The sequence below is a fragment of the Eretmochelys imbricata genome, chromosome 20, assembly GCF_965152235.1.
Source record: "Eretmochelys imbricata isolate rEreImb1 chromosome 20, rEreImb1.hap1, whole genome shotgun sequence".
Lineage (NCBI taxonomy): Eukaryota > Metazoa > Chordata > Testudines > Cheloniidae > Eretmochelys > Eretmochelys imbricata.
The window spans coordinates 4107215-4125563 of NC_135591.1; the positions used below are offsets into that span (position 1 = coordinate 4107215).

Genomic DNA, 18349 nt, shown 5'->3' on the forward strand with positions numbered 1-18349 from the left:
TGACCACAGCCACCCCGCTGCAGCCTGGATGGGAGCAGGGGGCATGGTTCTGTCCACTGCTGCAGAGGAAGGGGTGCCCGCTTCCTGGGGTTGACAGCCCACCCCGGATGTCAGACCCAAGGGTGAACAAGCCAATCAAGAGCAATGAGGGGCAATGCCCAGCTGCCTCCACTCCAGCGACCCCTTAACTTTGCCCTGTAACCTGCCACAATCACTGGTCCAGCAGCGAGCAGAGGAAGGGGACCTCTGATCCCCACATGATGAGGGGGTGCGGTCCCAGCTTTTCAGCCGCACCATTCAAACCCAAGACACGTTCAGGCAAGCCAAGGGACAAAGCAGGCTGGGCTGGGGCTGGACGCGAGGGCAGCCAGGTGTGTCCGGGCGCTGCCCTCCCAGCCCCCTGCCTTCCCTTTATTGGGCTCTGGCCATTTTTAGAGCCGATAAAAGAAAAAAGTTAAGTGTCCAAGAACAATCATTATAAATATAAACTTGTCGATCCCCTTCCCCCCCGGGATTCCCCAATCCACCCTCAAGGAAGCAACTCCCACATGTGCACCAAGAATCCGGCAGTTTGCCCTGGCCACCGCCTGGTAGTAGAAAAACCGCGCGCAAATATTTCTTGTAAAAAAAAAAATCAACCCACCTGCCCCAAGCGTGGGGAGCGGGAGGGGTCCGTCACGCTGCTCTCAGCCCCTCGCGCGGGGAGGAGGGGGCTGAGACCAGCGGCAGGAGGCTGGAATGTGATAAGGCAGCAACAGTTATCTTGTAAACGGTTACAAAAGGCGACTCAAAAGTGTCCGTGAGAACTCGGGGTGAGGCCCCGCCGGGCCCCTTCTTAACACAAACTGACCTTAACCAGAGCTAGGCCTGCCCAGGACCACGCGCCTGGGGAGGGGGGAGACGCCACCGGAATCCCAGCGTCCCCCGGGGGGAGACGTCTCGCTGCCTGCTCGAGTCCGTCTCCGTGTGCATGCCGGTGGCGGCTCCCCCCCCCGGGGGCGTGGGGCGGGTGCAGAACAGGCGCTCTCCCAAGTCCTCCGTTGGGTCCCCGTGCGGGGACGGGGTGGGGGTGGGGGGCGCTGGGGCGTTACCCCTCCACCAGGCTCTTGTCCTGGAGGTAAAGGTGATGCAGTGCGTTGAAGGCCGAGATCCGCTGGTAGGGGTTAAAGGTCAGCATCTCCTACGGAGGAGAGGAGAGAGGGTTAAATGGGACGGACCCCACCCTACCCCCACAGAGAGGGACTTCAGGTCTGAGGCTCCCCTCCAGTGGATCAGCTGGGGGCCACCTGAGCCAACTGGGTGTTCAAAGAGTAAGGATCAATTAACAGGCCCCTGTGTCCTGTCTCATCTGTCGATACCCCCCTCCCCAACCCGCAGCCCCTTGCTCTCCCAGCCCTGGGCTCCCCACCCTCCAGCTCTGCCGATGCCCCTGGGCATGTCATTGCCAGAGCCCCCTGACCTACCAAGAGAAGCTGTGCCCCCAGCTTCTCCATCTCTGGCACAAACATCTCCACGGGCTGCGGGGAGCGTGCCGTGAAGGCGCAGTGCGGCAGGGCCACGTCCAGGGGCCAGTCGTCCTCTGCCGGGAGCCCGATCATGCTGCGGGGGGAGAGGAGAGAAGAGAACGACTGGGACGGGGCAGCAGGGAGGGGGTGGGACATGGGCACTGCCAGCCCAGAGCAGAGGTCCACGCAGCCCACTGTCCCATCCAACCAAGGGCAGGAGGAAGGAGAGAGGAACCCTGCCCGGGATGCGAGGGAACAACCTGCCCTACTAACTCCAGCCAGCGTTTTCCCTCTGCCCTGAGGCTAAAGGACTCTGATCCCTTGTTTAAAAACTAGGTATTTTTCTCTCTCTGGCTCTCTCATTGTCCATGGGGCGGGATCGGATTCTCTTCTGAAGCCTGCCGAGCTCTCGGCCTCGTGAGCCCTTGTGGCAGTGAGTTCCACAGGCTAAGGCTGCATGGGATTCCAAGGATACCACCTTTCCGTTTCCTTGACAAGCCCTTTGTGAGCCGAGCCCAGGCTCCTGGACCCACTGGTGACTCCCTGTCCCACCTCCTGCCCCCTACACGGCTCCAGCCTCTTCAGACAAGAGCCTATCCCGGCGCAGTTCCGATCTCTGGGGAGGCCAGGGCTGACTGCAGTCTCACCCGCGATTCCCAGCAGGATATCTCCCACCTCCCTCCAGCCTCGTATCTGCAAGGAACAAAGGGGCCTTTTTAACCCCCGCTACGGTAACCCGTGTTCACCTTAAATTAATTAAAAGAATGAAATAATTAGATAATTAATAAATAAATTAATAAGAATTAAAAGAATTAAATTAATTAAAAGTTCACAGCGGCTGCTCTCTGGGCCAAGGGCCGGCTCTGTTCTGTCCGCGCAGCACCGTGCACAAAGGGGTCCCGGTCCGTGATGGGTGCTCCTAGGCGCTACCGTAATACACCTAGTAACTAACTAACCTGGGTTCCAATCCTGGGCAGACCAGGCAGGGGTAGCTCGAAGCCCCGTCACCTCGTCGAGGCAAACCCGGCCACCAGCACTGCTACCTCCCCCTCGGCCCCAGGGTTGAAATGCACCTTCCCTCCTCTAGCACAGAGCTGCTCGCAGCCCGCGGCGCTGGGCCCCGGGCCACTTGCGCAAGGCAGCTCACTGGACATTCTGCACCCCATGCGGCAAAAAAAAACCTCGACTAACATGTGGCCGGTCGCCTCCTTTCTTGGCCACCCGTGGGGGGAAAGGCTGGACCCAGCTTGATCTTGAGCGCGGCAGGGTGGGTCGCTTACTGAGCGTCCCAGAGAGTTAACAGGACAAAGGAGACAAGCACCCAGCAGCCCCCCACCCCACAAACTCTTGTTTATACCTCCAGAAGCAGCTGCCCCGCCCTGTCCCATCAATCAGCAGCTGTCACCCTGGCTCGGCCCTTAGTGCCTCATTCAAGAGCTGCTTGAATGAGTCCCATCCCCCTCCCAAGCTGAGATCCCAGGATGCCCCCCGGCCCCACATCCAGCCCCATCCCACAAGACACTAGGGAAGCTTCACAACTTACTCAAAAATCTTGCCCAGCTGGTCGGCTTCTGAGTTGCCACAGAAGAGGGGCCTGCAGGGGAGAGAAGGGCTGGCTTCTGAGCTGAGAGTGGGGCGTGCTCCCCGCCATTAGCCCCATCCCCACTCCCTTTGGGGCAGAACCCATATCAGAACCAGAGCCGGGATTCTCCTCCACTGCGGCATGCTCAGCTGCTCCGTCCCCACTCAGAGGTGGCTGCATGTGCACACACTCCCATCCACATCACCCTCCCGCCCCACTTAACAGGCTCAAAGGGGGGGGGCTCAGAGGGGCCAATAACAAGGGCAGTAACAGGCCAGGGCCCAACTCCCCCTCCCCAAGCTAGCCATGACCTGCACAGAAGGGGCTGGCTGGGCACCAGGCTCATTCTCACACATCCCCCCACCCCTGGAGAGGCCCAGAGCCGAGCCCACAAGGCCGGGAGGGGAGATCTGGCAGCGAGGGGCCCCTCCCCGTCTATCAGCACAGAGCGGAGCCGATAAGCCAAGCAGGGGGGTAGTTCCTGGCTCAGCCCTAATCAATTGTCTCCCAGCTGCGCTTGCTAAACTATGGCAAGGGGGGGAAGGGGGGAGGCAGAGACCAGCAGGTGGGCTCCCCATCATGATCTGCTGCTAGCTGGAGCCCAGAGCCGACCCAGCCGTGCCCATCTAGTCCCCAGCAGGGCCATGTTACCGCAAGGCAGCGTGACCGACTGGTCGGAGCAAGAGCCTGGGAGTCAGGGTTCCTGGCTCCGTGAGACACTGGGCACGACGCCTTCCACCCAGAAAAGGGACCTGACAAGACCAACCCCCTGGCATCAAGCACTTTGGGGTCCTTAGTTAAGTGGTGCTGGGGAGATGCCACCCTGGGGGGTTGTGGATGGGTGGGGTTCAAAGTTATACCTGGACATCCAGCCACGCCCTGACCCGCAACACACCCAGCCATGCCCTGACCCGCCCGTGCGACCCTGCACGTGCCCACGCCACCCATGCCTGCCCTGTGTCTGCAGGCACCCCAGTGCCGGCTCCCCGGCCCTGCTCAGCCCCTGCCCAGCTCCTCCCCACGCACACTCACTTCCGCCGGAACATCTCGGCAAAGATGCAGCCGACGCTCCACATGTCCACGGGGGTGGCGTAGGTCGACTGGAGCAGCACTTCCGGGGCGCGGTACCACAAGGTAACCACCTGCATGGGCACAGTCACGTCAGGAGTGACGGGGGCGACAACCCAAGAGGGGCCCCCACAGGGCAGGGAGGACCCCTGGCTAGGCAGCCCCCAAGGCCACACGTCCTGATGCTTCCCAGACACAGACTGTGTTCTCCTCCCCGGTTAGAAGCCTGCTGGGGTTTAGGGCTCCCCTCCCGCAAGCAGCCTACGAGTCCCACATCTCCTGGAGGGTGAGTCTCTCCAGGGCTGGTTGGAAGCTCAGAGTTCCCGGTCCCTGCTAGGCAGGAAATGCCTTTAGGCTGAGTGTCCCCACCCACCGGTCCCAATTCCTGCCTATGGCACAATATTTACCCTACAGATTCCACGCACCCCACCGGCTGGGGGGAAGCATCATGGGGGCTGCCGGAGCCTGCAGCTGCGCCTCCTCCCCCCACAGTGCAGGGACCCACCACACTGGAGCTCATCTCCGTGGAGATGTGACGGGGTAACCCCCGACAGCAACAGACCCAGCCTGCCCGGGCGGGGCTGCCCCAGGCCCCGGCTCCAGGCCCCGCGAAGAGCTGGAAGTTAGCAGCTTGGAGAACCCCAAAATCTCTCAGCCCCCTGGCAGGGCAGGGGGCCTCAGAATAGGGCCTGGATCTCCAGCCCCCAGAGAAGGAGGAGCTGCCGAGTCAGACCCCTTTGCTGCTCACACAGCCATGAGCTTCAGCTATATCATTCCCCCCTGTGCTTGGAGGCCCCGGGAGCTCAGACCAATGATGTCTGAGTGCGCCCAGCCCCTGCCAGGTTCCCGGCACACCCCGCTCCCACCAGCATCGGCGGCAGGGGGGCCACTCGGAACGGCGGGGGTCTCCCCAGGGTCCCCTTCGGGACAGCGCCTTGTAGAAGCTGCGTGAAGATCCCACTGATGGGGGTAACCGGAAAGCACGTGTGTCTGGACGGCTCCGAACCCTGGGGAAATCCCCCCTTCAGAGCAGAGAGGGGACCCAGCGGGCTGCTGCCCCATCTGCTCGGAGCACAGACAGCGAGAGCAGGCCCAGGCCGGCCCGGGGAAGGAGCCCGTTGCCCAGGGCAGGATCTCGGGCTCGGGGCCGACCCAGGGGGAAGATGCCTGCAGCAGAGGAGGAGGCTGACTCAGGCTCACACGGCTCCCAGCCCCCAGCCCCACCCATGGCAGCAGGTCAGACACTGACCAATCCCCTCCCCACGGCAGCAGGAGCCCCAGCGCCAAAGGCAGAATATTCCAGGAAGGAGCTGGGCATCTGCATCACAGGCACAAGTGCGGGACCGCAGGGGAGGAGGCCCCTCAGCATTTCAAAGCCAGGCTCCAGGAGCCAAAGGCTGCCCCGCCAACCCCCTCCACATGCACAGGCCTTAGGGCCGGGAGTGCTCACCACAGGGGTCAGGGCCATCTGGCAGCTGTAGATCCGGGCCAGGCCGAAGTCCGCCAGCTTCACTTGCCCACCGCTGGTCACCAGGATGTTCTCCGGCTTCAGGTCGCGGTGCACGATGCAATTCGAGTGCAGGAAGTCCAGGCCGCTCAGGAACTGGCGCATCAGGTCCTGGCCGAGCAAGGGGAGAGTGCAGGGTCAGATTCCCCGCCTGCCCCAGCAGCGCGTGTGGGGCTGGGCCCAGGGACACAGGACAGGAAGGGCCCTCCTGGAGCATCGAGTCCAGCCCCAGAGCCCGTCTTGTCATCCTATTCGCAGAGCTATCCAGCTCCAGCTCCGGACCAGTTGGATCGTTTGTCCCCTACTGGAGGCTGTTGCAGACCCTGGGTCAACATTGTCTTTTGCCTTCACTAGCTCGTCCCTCCCCTGGGCAGCCCCCGGCTATACTGATGGAGAGCACTCACATGTGTTTAGGCTGAATGAGCCCAACTCCTGGAGCCTCCTCTGGGCGAGCAGCTCTCCCCTCCCCGATCACCCTCTTAGCCCTTCTTTGCCCCAGTCACAAGGGCAGGGGGTGCCGCAGGGCGGGGGCACCACGAAGGTCCCTACAGCCAAGGGCTCGGCTCCCCATGTACCTTTATCTTCTCCACTGGCAAGCCTGGGGCCGGCGCCTTGTCCAGATACGTCTTCAGGTCCTGATCCACGTGCTCAAACACCAGGGTCACCTTGGTCTCGCGCTCCGTCCGGGTGGTGGCACAGACGTCCATCAACCTGCAGCGGGGCGGAGAAGGGAGCTTGGCGGGGGCTGGGGATCCGAGGGAGGGAGGGAGGGGCCAGGCAGGGATCTGACACATGCTCTGGAAGCGGGGCTCCTGCTCACAGCTGCAGGAACCCAATGATCCGGCTCGACACAGCGCGAAGGACCAAGGCTGTCTGGGCCCAAAGCGGGACTGATGGGACCCCCAGGCCCATCTAGCGGGATGGATCACAGCTCTGCCAATGCCCCTCACTCCTGACCCGCAGCCCCCTGCTATCCCAGCCCTGGGCTCCCCTGCCTCACACACAGCTCTGCCAATGTCCCTCAATCCCAACCTACAGCCCCCTCTCCTGCCCCCCATGCTTTATATCACATGGTAATTTGGGGACAGGCTTCCTGAGCCCCTGTTGTGAGCATGCCCCTGAGCTCACAGTATCAAACCCCTGCCCAATAACAGAGCTGCAGCCAGTACTGGGCTGATTCGATTCCCCAGCTGCAGATCCTGCCGCCAGATAGCCCAGAGCAGGGCTCCAGACTCTTATCTGGCTAACTCAATCAGCGATTCCCGCGGCCCCACGGCTTCAGCACAGGACCCGGAGATCCTTCCCGCACTGCACTGCCTTCTGGCACAGAGAGGCAGGCAAGGGGCTGGGAACTGCCTGGGAAACGTCTGTGAAGCTGGTAACAGGGAGGAGACGGGGGGACCGGGCTGGCTCACGGGCAGACAGAATGGAAACTCCATGTGCATCCCTCAGGGCCCACGACTCAAAGGGACGGAGCCCAGCAGAACCGGCCCCTGCAAGCCCCTCTGACAGGGGGAGCCGTCGCACCGAGGGCAGCGGGGTCCCCATCCCCGGAGATCACTGCGGGGCAGTATGCCTGGGCCAGGCCCTTCGCAGTGGGGTCGGGACGGCTCCATGAGCCCCTCTCACCGTAGGAGGCCGCCGGGGAGCATTCAGACAGCAGCAGGACGGTGCTCAAAAAGCTACAGTCCCTTGAGAGGCAGCTGCCCTCAACCCCCAGCGCACCCCCTGCCTCCAGGCATCCACCCCCCTCCCCAATGCTTTGCCACACGTCCCCCCAGCCCTGCCCCCGCCCCCTCCCCCCAAGGCCCTGCTACTGAGGCTGGATTTTTAGAAGCTCCCTAAAACGTCTCCATTTACCCCCAAGCGTCTTATACAGCCGGGAGAGGGGCAGGATGGGGACCCCACCACCAGTGACCTCCTTCCCTGGAGCTCTCCCCACCCTCCTGCCTTCACCCCAGGGTTTCTGTAAAGCCAGCAGTGCCCCAGACTGGCATCAGCAGAACCCCCAGCGGAGCGGAACCGACTGGCAGAGAAAGGCTAAGGCAACGGGCCTCTGAACACCTTGGGGCCAAGGCCGGGCAAGACTCAGAGCAGCTCTCGCGCCTCCTCCCCCTGCGCAGGCGGGCCCCTCAGCGGGGGGAGGACGGACACCCTCTGCCAGTGGAAACCCGCCCTTTTGCCAGCTGGGCCATCCCACGGCCCAGCTCCAGGCGCTCTCCCTCCCCGCGGCTGGCGTTTCAGGGCTCTCAGGGAGGAGGCAGCTTCCAGACCGCGGCTCAATTCCTAGAACCGGCCGCACATTTCCCAGAGCTGGCAAAACGAGCGCAGAGCGGCCTGGGGCTGCTTCCAGCTCCCAGGGATTAGCTCATACAGGAAGAGAGGCCCCAGAGAGCAGGGCAGGGTTCTGTCCCCGGCACGGCCACTCCAACCCCGCAGGCCAGACTGGCCGTGTGTCTCCTACACAGACCCCAGATCGGGGACCCCTTCCCGCTCCTTGCCTCCCACCCACACCCCAAGCCCCCTTTGCCTTTCCCCCCACACCCGCAAGTCAAGGGGAGCCCCCACCCCCTATGGGATACTGATTCCCCTTCTTGCACAGCCCGGGATGTTTATCCCAGGGGGGCGCAGAGGGAAGCGGCTGTTGGGTCCCCAAAACCAAACTCCCGCCAACACAAACTAAGCGCCCTCCGGCCCCATGTGACCGGGCACCGTGGGCAATTCCTCCCCGGGGGCTCGGCTTCCTCCCAGCCCCGCCCCGTCCGCACAGCCGCCCCCCAGCCCCTCACCGGACGACGTTGGGGTGGTCGAAATGCTCCAGGCGCTTGAGCAACGCCACTTCGCGCACGGTGGAGAGCGGCAGCCCGTTCTCGTTGGTCTGGACGCGCACGTTCTTGAGGGCCACGAACTTGCCGCTCTGCAGGTCCCGGGCCTTGTAGACGGTGCCGTAGGCGCCGACGCCGATCTCCGCCACCGGCTCGTACTGCGCCCGCATCTCCTTCGCCATCCTGGCACCGCGCCGGCTAGGAGGGAAGGGGGCGGCAGGTTAGGCGGCGACTCCGGCAAAGGGGATTATGAACTCTTAGCCACCCCGCCTGCTCCCTCTTGCACGCCACTGCCCAGCCCCCCAGATTCACCCCATCGCCCAGCCCGCTTCCCCCCACCCCCCCCGACCCGGATACCCAGCCTGCCGCCCCCAGCTCCATCCCAGGCTCTCGGATACCATGGGGCCCCCTCTCCTGCCCACGATAAATGCGTCACCTGCCACCCCGCCCCTGAAACGCACAATATGGGGCTCCCGTAGCAGAGCCGGGGCGACCCCACAATTGCCCAGCACCCAGGACCCCAGAACGGCTGCCCCACAACCTCAATAACCCCACCACAAAGACACCCCCCCCCGACACACACTGCAGGTGTCCCACGCCCCCCTAAAACGGCACCAACCCCCCCCTTCGCCCCCCAAACCCACAGCCACCCTACAACCGCAGCGTCCTCGGCCCCAGACCCCTTGGGCAGCAGCACACGAGGCGTGGGGCTCGGCCCCCAGGAGCGACCCTACCAAAACAGACGCCCCACCTGGCCATTTCAGCGCCGAAGCCCTGCTCCGGCCGCGCCGGGCAGAGGGCGGCCCCGGTCCGGTGGCTGGCGAGACTCAGATCCGAGAGCTCGCCCCACCCCGGCCCCACACCGGCCCCGGCCAGCCCTGCCCCCACCCCGGCCCGCACCATGTGCTGTGGGGGAGGGGACGGAGCCTGGGCTGCCCCGGGAATCCCGATGCGGACCAGCCCCCCCCCCGCGGCAGGGACTAACTTGGGGGGGTCAGTGCGGGGGGGGGCACAATGCCCAGACCGGGGGGGGCTGGCGGGGGGTCGGGGGGGGGCTGGCGGGCCGAGCGCGGGGGGGGGCTCGGGGGGGAGGCCCGGCCCGGGGGGGGGGCGCGGACTCACCCCGAGGTGGCAGCGCAGCGGTCGGGGCCGGGGGCCGCGGGTGTCGGCGGCGGGGCCCGGGCGGGGGCGGGGCCGGAGGACCGGAACCAGCGAGACGGGCCGGCCGGAAGGTCGATGGAGCAGCTCCCCCTCCCCGGACTCCTGGGTTCCCTGGTTCTGGGGAGGCGGGGAGCCCAGACTCCTGGGTTCCTTGGGGGGAGCCCGGACTCCTGGGTTCCCTGGTTCTGGGGAGGCGGGGGAGCCCGGACTCCTGGGTTCCCTGGTTCTCGGGAGGCGGGGGAGTCCGGACTCCTGGGTTCCCTGGTTCTCGGGAGGCGGGGGTGCCGGACTCCTGGGTTCCCTGGTTCTCGGGAGGCGGGTGAGCCCGGACTCCTGGGTTCCCTGGTTCTCGGGAGGCGGGGAGCCCAGACTCCTGGGTTCCCTGGTTCTCAGGAGGCGGGGAGCCCGGACTCCTGGGTTCCTTGGGGGGAGCCCGGACTCCTGGGTTCCCTGGTTCTGGGGAGGCGGGGGAGCCCGGACTCCTAGGTTCCCTGGTTCTTGGGAGGCGGGGAGCCCGGACTCCTGGGTTCCTTGGGGGGAGCCCGGACTCCTTGGTTCCCTGGTTCTTGGGAGGCGGGGGAGCCCGGACTCCTGGGTTCCCTGGTTCTCGGGAGGCGGGGGAGCCCGGACTCCTTGGTTCTGTGGGGGGAGCCCGGATTCCTGGGTTCCCTGGTTCTGGGGAGGCGGGGGAGCCCGGACTCCTTGGTTCCGTGTGGGGAGCCCGGACTCCTGGGTTCCCTGGTTCTGGGGAGGCGGGGGAGCCCAGACTCCTTGGTTCCGTGGGGGGAGCCCGGACTCCTGGGTTCCCTGGTTCTGGGGAGGCGGGGGAGCCCGGACTCCCGGGTTCCGTGGCTCTGGGCAGGTTTCGAGGGTCCCTGTCTCCCAGGAGGGGCGGAGTGGGACGAAGCCGAGCTCCCCTCCCCCTGGCCCAGGCCCGCTCCCTTTCTAGGGCGGGATAACAGCCCTACTACTGCTGCCAGCCCAGGGCCACTGGCCGCCTGCAGTCCCGGACACCTGCCCCTTTTGTGGTGTGAGGGAAACCCTGGCGCACGACTCCCTGGAGTGCGCAAGGCTGCAGCACCTATTCCAGCTCCTCACGAATATTTTGTTAAGATTTTGGTTGCACTTTTCCCCTCACCTCCTTATCTATGTACTCCCTGTCCGTGGCCCTGCTAAGTCGCGGGACCTCCTGGTCAGCCTCCTCCTGGCCCTGGCTAAAGTGGCCATCTATAAAACCAGGGTGAGGAGGTTGGCCAATGGCGTCTCCTGCGACTGTGGGGCCTATTTCCGATCCTCTGTCCGTTCACGCCTCCGGGCAGAGTTCCTGTGGGCGGCGTCCGTTGACTCCCTTGACACCTTTGAGGAGCAGTGGGCGCTGTCCGGGGTCCTCTGCTCGGTGTCCCCATCCGGTTCCCTGTGTTTGACCCTTTGACCGCACTCCTGTCCCTGTTGTTCATTAGTTGTCCCCCTTAATTACTTGGTTTTCCAGGTCCTGTGGACCCCCCACCCCCCCTTAGCCTGGGAGGGGATCCTTTAGCAGTGGAAGCAGTAGCACTTCCTGGATCCCAATAAGGCCACCGGCCGCCTGCTCTGTGTGCCAAGGGGCCAGCCGCCCCCATGTTGATCCCTGCTGACAGCCATGTCCCCTGGCGGCTGGGGGAGCCAGGGTATGACCCATCTGGGCCTCCCTGCCAGAGCCCCACCCGTCCTTGGTGCCTGAGGTGCGGGGTGCTACTCTGAAGGGGCCCAGCCTGGCATCCCCCAACACCCACATCATGCCCCTGGAGGGCAACTCTGAGGCTCTTCCCCCGCCCCTTGGTGGCCCCCAAGGAAGCAGCACAAGCCTCCCAGGGACCCGCCTGTCTGGTGTAACACGCCCGTCCCCTTTGTGGGCTTGAACTCTGGATCATCAGCACCCCGACACAGATCTCCTCTAGCATCGCTAGCCCCAGTAGTGAGCTGTTATCTTCCTGGTGCTCCAGCCTAGGAAGAGAAGACGCAGCTAGGAACCCCAGTCTCAGACCAGGACCCCATTGTGCACAGGTCTGTGCCAGGTCGCAGCACCGGCCTCACTGGGTGTTTCAGGCAGGCTTCCCTTGAATCTGTTGAATCAAGGCCACTAAAGGTGATTGGGCCGTGGTGCTGCTTCCAGCCCCCAGAGCTCGTGCTGGGGCTGGGGCTGCCCCAAGGGAGCTCCTCTGTGTCTCTCCATGCAGACTTTTCTTCCTTCTCTCAGCCCCTTGGAAGCAACAGATTCCTCTGTGACTGGGATCCGTGTCACCCCCTGGTCCTCTCTCCTCCTGGGCCATGCCAGCTCGGGGATTCAGTCTCATGCCACTAAAGCTCTGGATGCATAATCACTGCTGCATGTCCTGCCGACCTCCCCCTGCATCCCAGCCCACGGGGATGGGGGTCCTCGCGGCTTCCCAGCCGTGGTGCACACCGCATCTCGCCCACAGCTGGACCCCGTCAAGGAGAACCCCTGGAAGCTGCTGCCTCATCTTTCCATTCCCATGCCCCTGGATTCTGTTATCTGCTGGTCACTAATTGTGGCTGCCGCGGTGGTGATTTAATGGAGGTTGTCAAGGCTGATTCCCCACCCTGGCACTCCGAGTGCGGAAGGTGGGGGCCCGCAGGGATTCTAAAAATTAATACTGGCCACTCCAGGCTCGTATTAAACTCCGCAGGTTACAGCTTTTCTCTGACCTTGGATGGGTAGATGCTGCCACCACCCAAGTGCAGAACCCCTTTGACAGCCCGGGAAGACACACTTGGGAATTCCTGTGGGGTACCCTCAAGCAGTGGTGAGCTGGAGCCGGTTCATGCGAACCGGTTGTTAAATTTTGAACCCGGTTTAGAACTGGTTGTTAAAGGGGTGGCAAACTCTGGCCCGCAGGCCACACCCGGCCCTCAGGACCATCCTGTCCAGCCTTCCCGAGCTCCCGCCTGGGGAGGCTCCCCTGGCTGAGAATTTTTACTGACCTGGTGGCACTCCAGGCCTTCGGCGGCAGACCCCGAGCGAGTGAAGGGCCCGCCGCCAAAGACCCGAGTTGACTGAAGGAACCGGTTCTTCAGGCTTTGGCAGCTCATCACTGCCCTCAAGCCCTTTCGCCCGCCCCCCCCCCCTTCCCCTCCTGGGAAGAGCTGAGAAAGAAAAAAAAGGAAGGAAATCAGCTGTTGCCACCAGCTAGTTAAACAACCTGTGCACAACCCTCTTAAGACACAAAAATCCAATCCTGTTCTTAAAAAAAGCTAAATTTTATTAATAAAAACCAAGAAAGAAAATACATCTGGGAACTCAGGCTATTGCTAGATTTTAAAAGAGCAACTACAAGGATTAAGCACCCAGAATCGCTTTCTTGAGGTTCGGCTTAAAGGTTACAAGCAAAACAAAAGCACCTGGGGATGGCGCAGAGGAATCCACAAGCCATAAAGAAATAAAAGGGATAAACCTAATTGCTCCTTCCTAGATCTTTCCTGACCTACTGACATAGCTGGGGTTTTACATGAGTAGTTTCTAGGTATGATGCTGAGGATTTTTTCATACCTGGCCCCAAGCTTTTTACAGCACAGCTCTGTCCTGTCCGCCTCTCCCTGGGAGAACAACAGACAGACAAAAGGGGAGTCTTTTCTCAATTTTAAAAAGTTCTAGCCTTCCCTTTGGCTCTTTTGGCCAGGTGCCCACTCACTTCCTTTTACCTCTGCCTCGCAGGGAGACTTTTAAACCCTGTGCAGGTAGAGCAATTAGAGAACCGCTACCAAGAGGGATTTTATAGCTACTGGCTGTCTGGGTGTCCATAAAAGGAAGCTCCCCCGCCCTTCATTTATCACAGAGGTGCCCCCCCCCCCCCCAGCATCCTAAGGTGCCTAAGCCGGGCTGGTCAGCAGCAGCATCGCCCAGACAATCACATAAAACAAAGGCTTCTTGCAGCCCAGACCCAGCCAGGAACGAAGGACTCGGCTCAGCCTGTGGCCCTGTGTCATACCGGTGGGGTTTTGCAGCGCACGGGTGATGCTGGGACACCGCATCACCAGCTCCTGCCAGGTTGCTCTCCTCTCCCTCTGGTTTCAGCTGTCTCATGCGATTTTGCCATATTGTTGGCAAGATGTGGGGCCCCTCTGGCTGCCAGTCCCAGGGTGTTAACCCCACCCTGCCAGGCTTCCTGCGGGGTGGAGCAAGTGCTGCCATAGCCTTTCTAAGAGTCTAAACTGAGGGAATCTGGGATCCTGGACATTCAACCTCCCATCAGCCAGCTCAGGGGATTGCAGTTTCCAGTGGTGTTTGCATCCCCAACCGCCTGCCAACCCCACGGGCAATGCAGCCCCCAGCTAGCAGCCAAACATAGCAGCATCTGCTCATGCAAACTGCAGCCCAGCAAGCCTCCCTCCATCCTCGCCCTGGCACTACGGTTGGCAATGCTCCATGCCATGCCTGCCCTGGCAATTCTTCAGCCCGGCCTGGAGCAAAGGAGCATGGCAAGGAGGCCGACACAAGGACCGCTTGGGGACCTGACTGTAAACGGCCTTTTGGTCGTTAAGCTGTATGACTAGCTGAAGCCACTTAAATCAGCTCAAGACATCATTGCTCCTTTCATCTGGGAAGCTGCCCATTGCCATGACTCATGTTGTTATTTAGGGCTGGCCACACGGCTTCGGCTCCAGGGCTGTGGACGAGCCAAAACTAGCATCAGATGTGCCCAGAGAGTCAGCAAAGTGGGGTGGAGGGGAAGATGCCCCCTCATGCGGGATCCAAGCTGGTGCCACCTGGTGGCAAAGTGGTGGAGCTCACTGCAGCGAGCCAGGGCTCTGGGGTGGTTTGAATGGGTGTCTGGCATTTCCTGATAGTAACAAAAGGAAATGGGGAAAGGTCCCCATACATCAGCAGTGCCAGGCAGGGATCTGGTCTCCCCTTGTCTGCCAATCTCCTGGCGCACCCCAAGTACCCTAGGGACTCGGAACCGAAAACTGAGCCTTTGTACATTTCACATGGAGTCTGATTTTAGCAACGGGTTCAAGCGGAGGTAGGGAGTGGCAGCAAAGACAGGGAGGAGATTTCCCAAGGTGTCTCCCAGCTATTTCTCAAGGAATTATTCCAGGCTCTTTGTAACCAAAAAAGGGTGTGGGGGGGTTGGGGTTTGTTTGATTTCTGGTGCATGTGTTCAGAAGAAAGAGGGGCTAATAGTGGGACACCCTAACCAGCACTGGGTGGGGAGGGTCTGGGCTGTCCATCCCTGCCCACAGCATCTCCTGCTTTTCCAGCATTGGCCTCTCCACAACCAGCTTTGCTGATGCACCTCAAGTCTGATCTTCTGCCCCGGTGATTCCAGGCCTGGGCTCCCCATGCACCGCTTGGCTAAAGCCCCAATATTCGAGGCTCTAACGTGGCTTATAAACCCGCTGCAATCTCTGCTTCTGAGGACGCAGGTCACGGCAGGGAAGGGCTGAAATAGAGACCCAGCGTTATGTGCTGCCCCTCTGGGCCCGAGGTTGAATCGAGTCCTGTTGTTACAAGGAAGGTTCCTGCTCAGAGGAATTCAGTGAGTTCGGGGCTCATTCCTAAGGCTCTGTCTACATTACTGTGTATGCTGCGAAACGTGTGTCACTCGGGGGGGTGAACATTCCACCCTCCTGAGCAAGTGACATAAGTCACACCCCACAAAGCGCTATGTTGGCGGGAGAGCTTCTAATGCCCTATGGCATTTGGGGGGGTTAACCCCCGTGTTCCCTCTGACGAGCGTCGAATGACTGCTGCAGTTTCTGCACTGCCCCATGCTTTGGGATGGGGCTCGCAGTTCCTAGAACCCCCTGCAGGAGGCGCTGGGCTCTTCCTGGTTCTGCATTAGAGGATGAGCTCCAGGCCAGGACCCTAAACCCCAGAGGCCTGCCAGCTCTGCGGGGACGTCACCGACCTTCTAGGCCTTTGCAGCAGAGCAGATTCGGGGAGCTGCATGGGATGCATCTGATTGCGGCCCTCCCTTCCAGCAGAGCCACATCCTTGCACTTAATCCCCAGTCAAGTGGGATTTACCCTCCACAACTTCCCTCCCCTGTTCCCCAGTTTGGGGTGCGGGGGGACAGTATAAGGGGAGGAGATCCAGCTCTGCAAAGCTCAACCCCGAAGTCTCTTGCGTTTCATGGTGTGCTGGGCCCCCCTAGTGGACACCTTGGCCCATCGCAGCTTTCAGACTCCCTGGGGGCAGAAAGGTCCCAGGGATGGGGAGTTGGGTATGGCGGGGGCTTGAGATGGACCCCACTGGCTGGGGTGTGTGGCCTTGGTGCTGTACCTGGCAGCCCAATTAAAAGGTCCGATGCTGGGAGAGGTGAGGGCAAGGGGCAGGCAAGTTGAAAAGCACACGGCTTAAATGTCCCTGCCATCCACCTATGGCTGGGAGCTGGGGCAGGTGTCCACGGCTTCATGCAGCCAGACAGACTGGGATCATGGGTAGCAGGCCAGGCTGCAGATGGCAAAGGGGGGTGTCAGTGCGGTTTTGGCCTCCATCATTTACTGTTAGCAATGCAACCCCTCTGCAGCGCCTCCTCTCTGCTGCCTGGGAAGATTCAGAGACAGCCCAGTCCTCAACCCCCTGGCCAAGAGAGGGGGATCCAGCCCCAGGCTCTGCTGATGGGTCTGTCGGCTGCTCTGAATGGATTTAGCGCCCAGGCTCGGTGCGGTGCTGGGGTCCGACGCCCACCCAGGGCCTGCGCTGTCCTGGGAGCCAGACAGGATGGTGGGAAATTAAATGAGTCAGAGAAAAAGAAACTGGCTGGCCACATGCAGGAGAGATCACAGGGAGGAGGGAAAGGAAACTGACAACCTCCCACTGCTGCAGTGATTCAGGGGTTCCTGACCCTTCCTCCGCTCGTCTTCAGCTGAGGGGCTGATGCTCCTGCCCGGCTGCTGTGGAAGTGAAAGCCGCCATGTCGCTGTTTAACCAACGAGAGGCTGATGCAGGGCTCGGGGGGGAAGGGGGGCAGGCAGGGGCCCACCCATCGGCTGCGGGGGGCCATGCATGCGAAAGGCACCGTGGTACGACAGCACTGTACCAGACAGGCGATGTTCACCCCAAGCCTGTGTAGCACTCAGGAGTCCACTCAGTCCAGCCCAGTGGTTCCCAAGCTCTTTGGGCTCAGGACCCATTTTATGACCTGTCACGACCCAGTAAACAGGCTGGCAGTGGAGGCCCTGGGGTGGTTTAGGTTGGACCCTGCCCCCTTGGTTGGCGGGGGTTAAGTCCTGCACGGCACTCAGCCCACAATGGCAGCTCCTGCAGCTTCCATGCTGTGGGGCTGGCTGGGCTTGGCTCTCCCCGCCAGGGGGTGGGGGGATGTTGCAACCTCCGGGGTTGCAGCACCACTTTCTGGAATGTGGCCGGGTGCCCCTGAGGGAACACACCACCTTGCCGGGGACGTGCCGAGCGACAATGTCACGGGAGACGAAGGCGAGCAATGTCCTCAGCTCCTGCGTTTCCTTGTGGGGCCGTGCTCGAAGGGGAGAGTTCCCTTTCCATGACCCCTCTCGCTGGGCTGGCAAGCGGCACGTCACCGAGCCCGTATCTGGCACGCCGCCCGGGGCTTGTACACGGCGATCCCTCATCCAGCACGGCCGGCTTCCCCAGACACTTTGTGCCGGGGGTCCCCCGGGAGCCATCCTGAGGCCAATTCATCCAGTTGCCTTTTAGCACCTTTGATCTGCCCCGGCCTTCGTGTGGCGTTGACGTTCCAGACGCGGCCGGTGCCCAGAGTCACAGGACGTGAGGGAGAGCAGCCTTGTGGTTAATGCTCTCGCTGGGGACACAGAAGCTGGGACTTCACTTCCCAACTGTGCTACAGACCTTGGACAAGTCCCGGGGAGCTAGATCTTCCACGGGGCGGCCCTGCTCCCATTTAGGTGCTTGAATAAATGACCGGATTTGTCAGAAGAGCTCAGCTGGCCTCAATCCTAGGTGCGGAGCCCTGTTCAAAATCCCGCCCACTCTGAGCCTCAGCATCCCCCCCCGGAGAACAGTCCTGCCTTTCTTCCACCCTTTGCCTTGTCTGGTTAGTTCCTTTGGGGCAGGCCCTGGCTCCCCGTCTGTGGCTGTACTTGGCACAACGGGCGCCCCAGTCTTGGTCGGGGCTGCCACAGAATAATAAGTGGTCACAACTGGAGGGCAAATCCGAATAAGGATGGAAGGTCTAGTGGGTAGAGCAGGGAGCCTGGGGGGAGGAGTCCTGACTTCCAGTCACTTAGGCCCAGATCCTCCAAGGAAATCAATGGAAATTAGGAGCCCAGATCCCATTGGGGGTTCGTAGAGTCCAAGATCACCTAGTCTGACCTCCTGTATAACACAGGCCAGAGAACTTCCTCAAGATAATTCCCAGAGCAGAGCTTTTAGAAACACATCCCATCTTGATTTAAAAATGGCCGCTGATGGAGAATCCACCACGCCCCTTGGGAAAGTGCCAGTGGTCTGGATCCACTGGGTCTGGAGCTTAGTCGCACTGTGCCTTAGTTTCCCCCACTGTAAAATGGGGATAATGCTCCACGAGCTCCCAGGGGTGCTGTGAAGCACTCAGATGCCAGGGTGATGAGGGCCTTATAAGGACACGTCTAGACAGGGATCAGGCATGACAGAAGGCAAAATCCACAGCGGAGAATTTCCTCTGCGCCCCCACGGAAGGGTTAATGGCTCGTGGATCGGCTCCTCTCCAGGGAAATGACT

At 61.7% G+C, this 18349-nt stretch overlaps 1 protein-coding gene across 2 annotated transcripts; it reads right to left on the bottom strand.

Annotated features, from left to right (window-relative positions):
- Positions 1-324: 324 nt before the first annotated feature.
- Positions 325-9685, bottom strand: CDK4 (cyclin dependent kinase 4). 2 transcript variants are annotated; one of them, XM_077838743.1, is made up of 8 exons: positions 9610-9685; positions 8452-8685; positions 6238-6373; positions 5606-5773; positions 4120-4229; positions 3049-3099; positions 1464-1599; positions 325-1180 (listed from the first exon to the last, which is right to left on the bottom strand). In XM_077838743.1, exons 2-8 carry the CDS (start codon positions 8667-8669, stop codon positions 1088-1090), a joined length of 912 nt encoding a protein of 303 aa, XP_077694869.1. In that variant the 5' UTR covers positions 8670-8685; positions 9610-9685; the 3' UTR covers positions 325-1087. The 2 variants fall into 2 exon arrangements, with proteins under 2 accessions (XP_077694869.1, XP_077694868.1); XM_077838742.1 differs by lacking the exon at positions 9610-9685 and adding an exon at positions 9239-9405.
- Positions 9686-18349: the final 8664 nt, after the last annotated feature.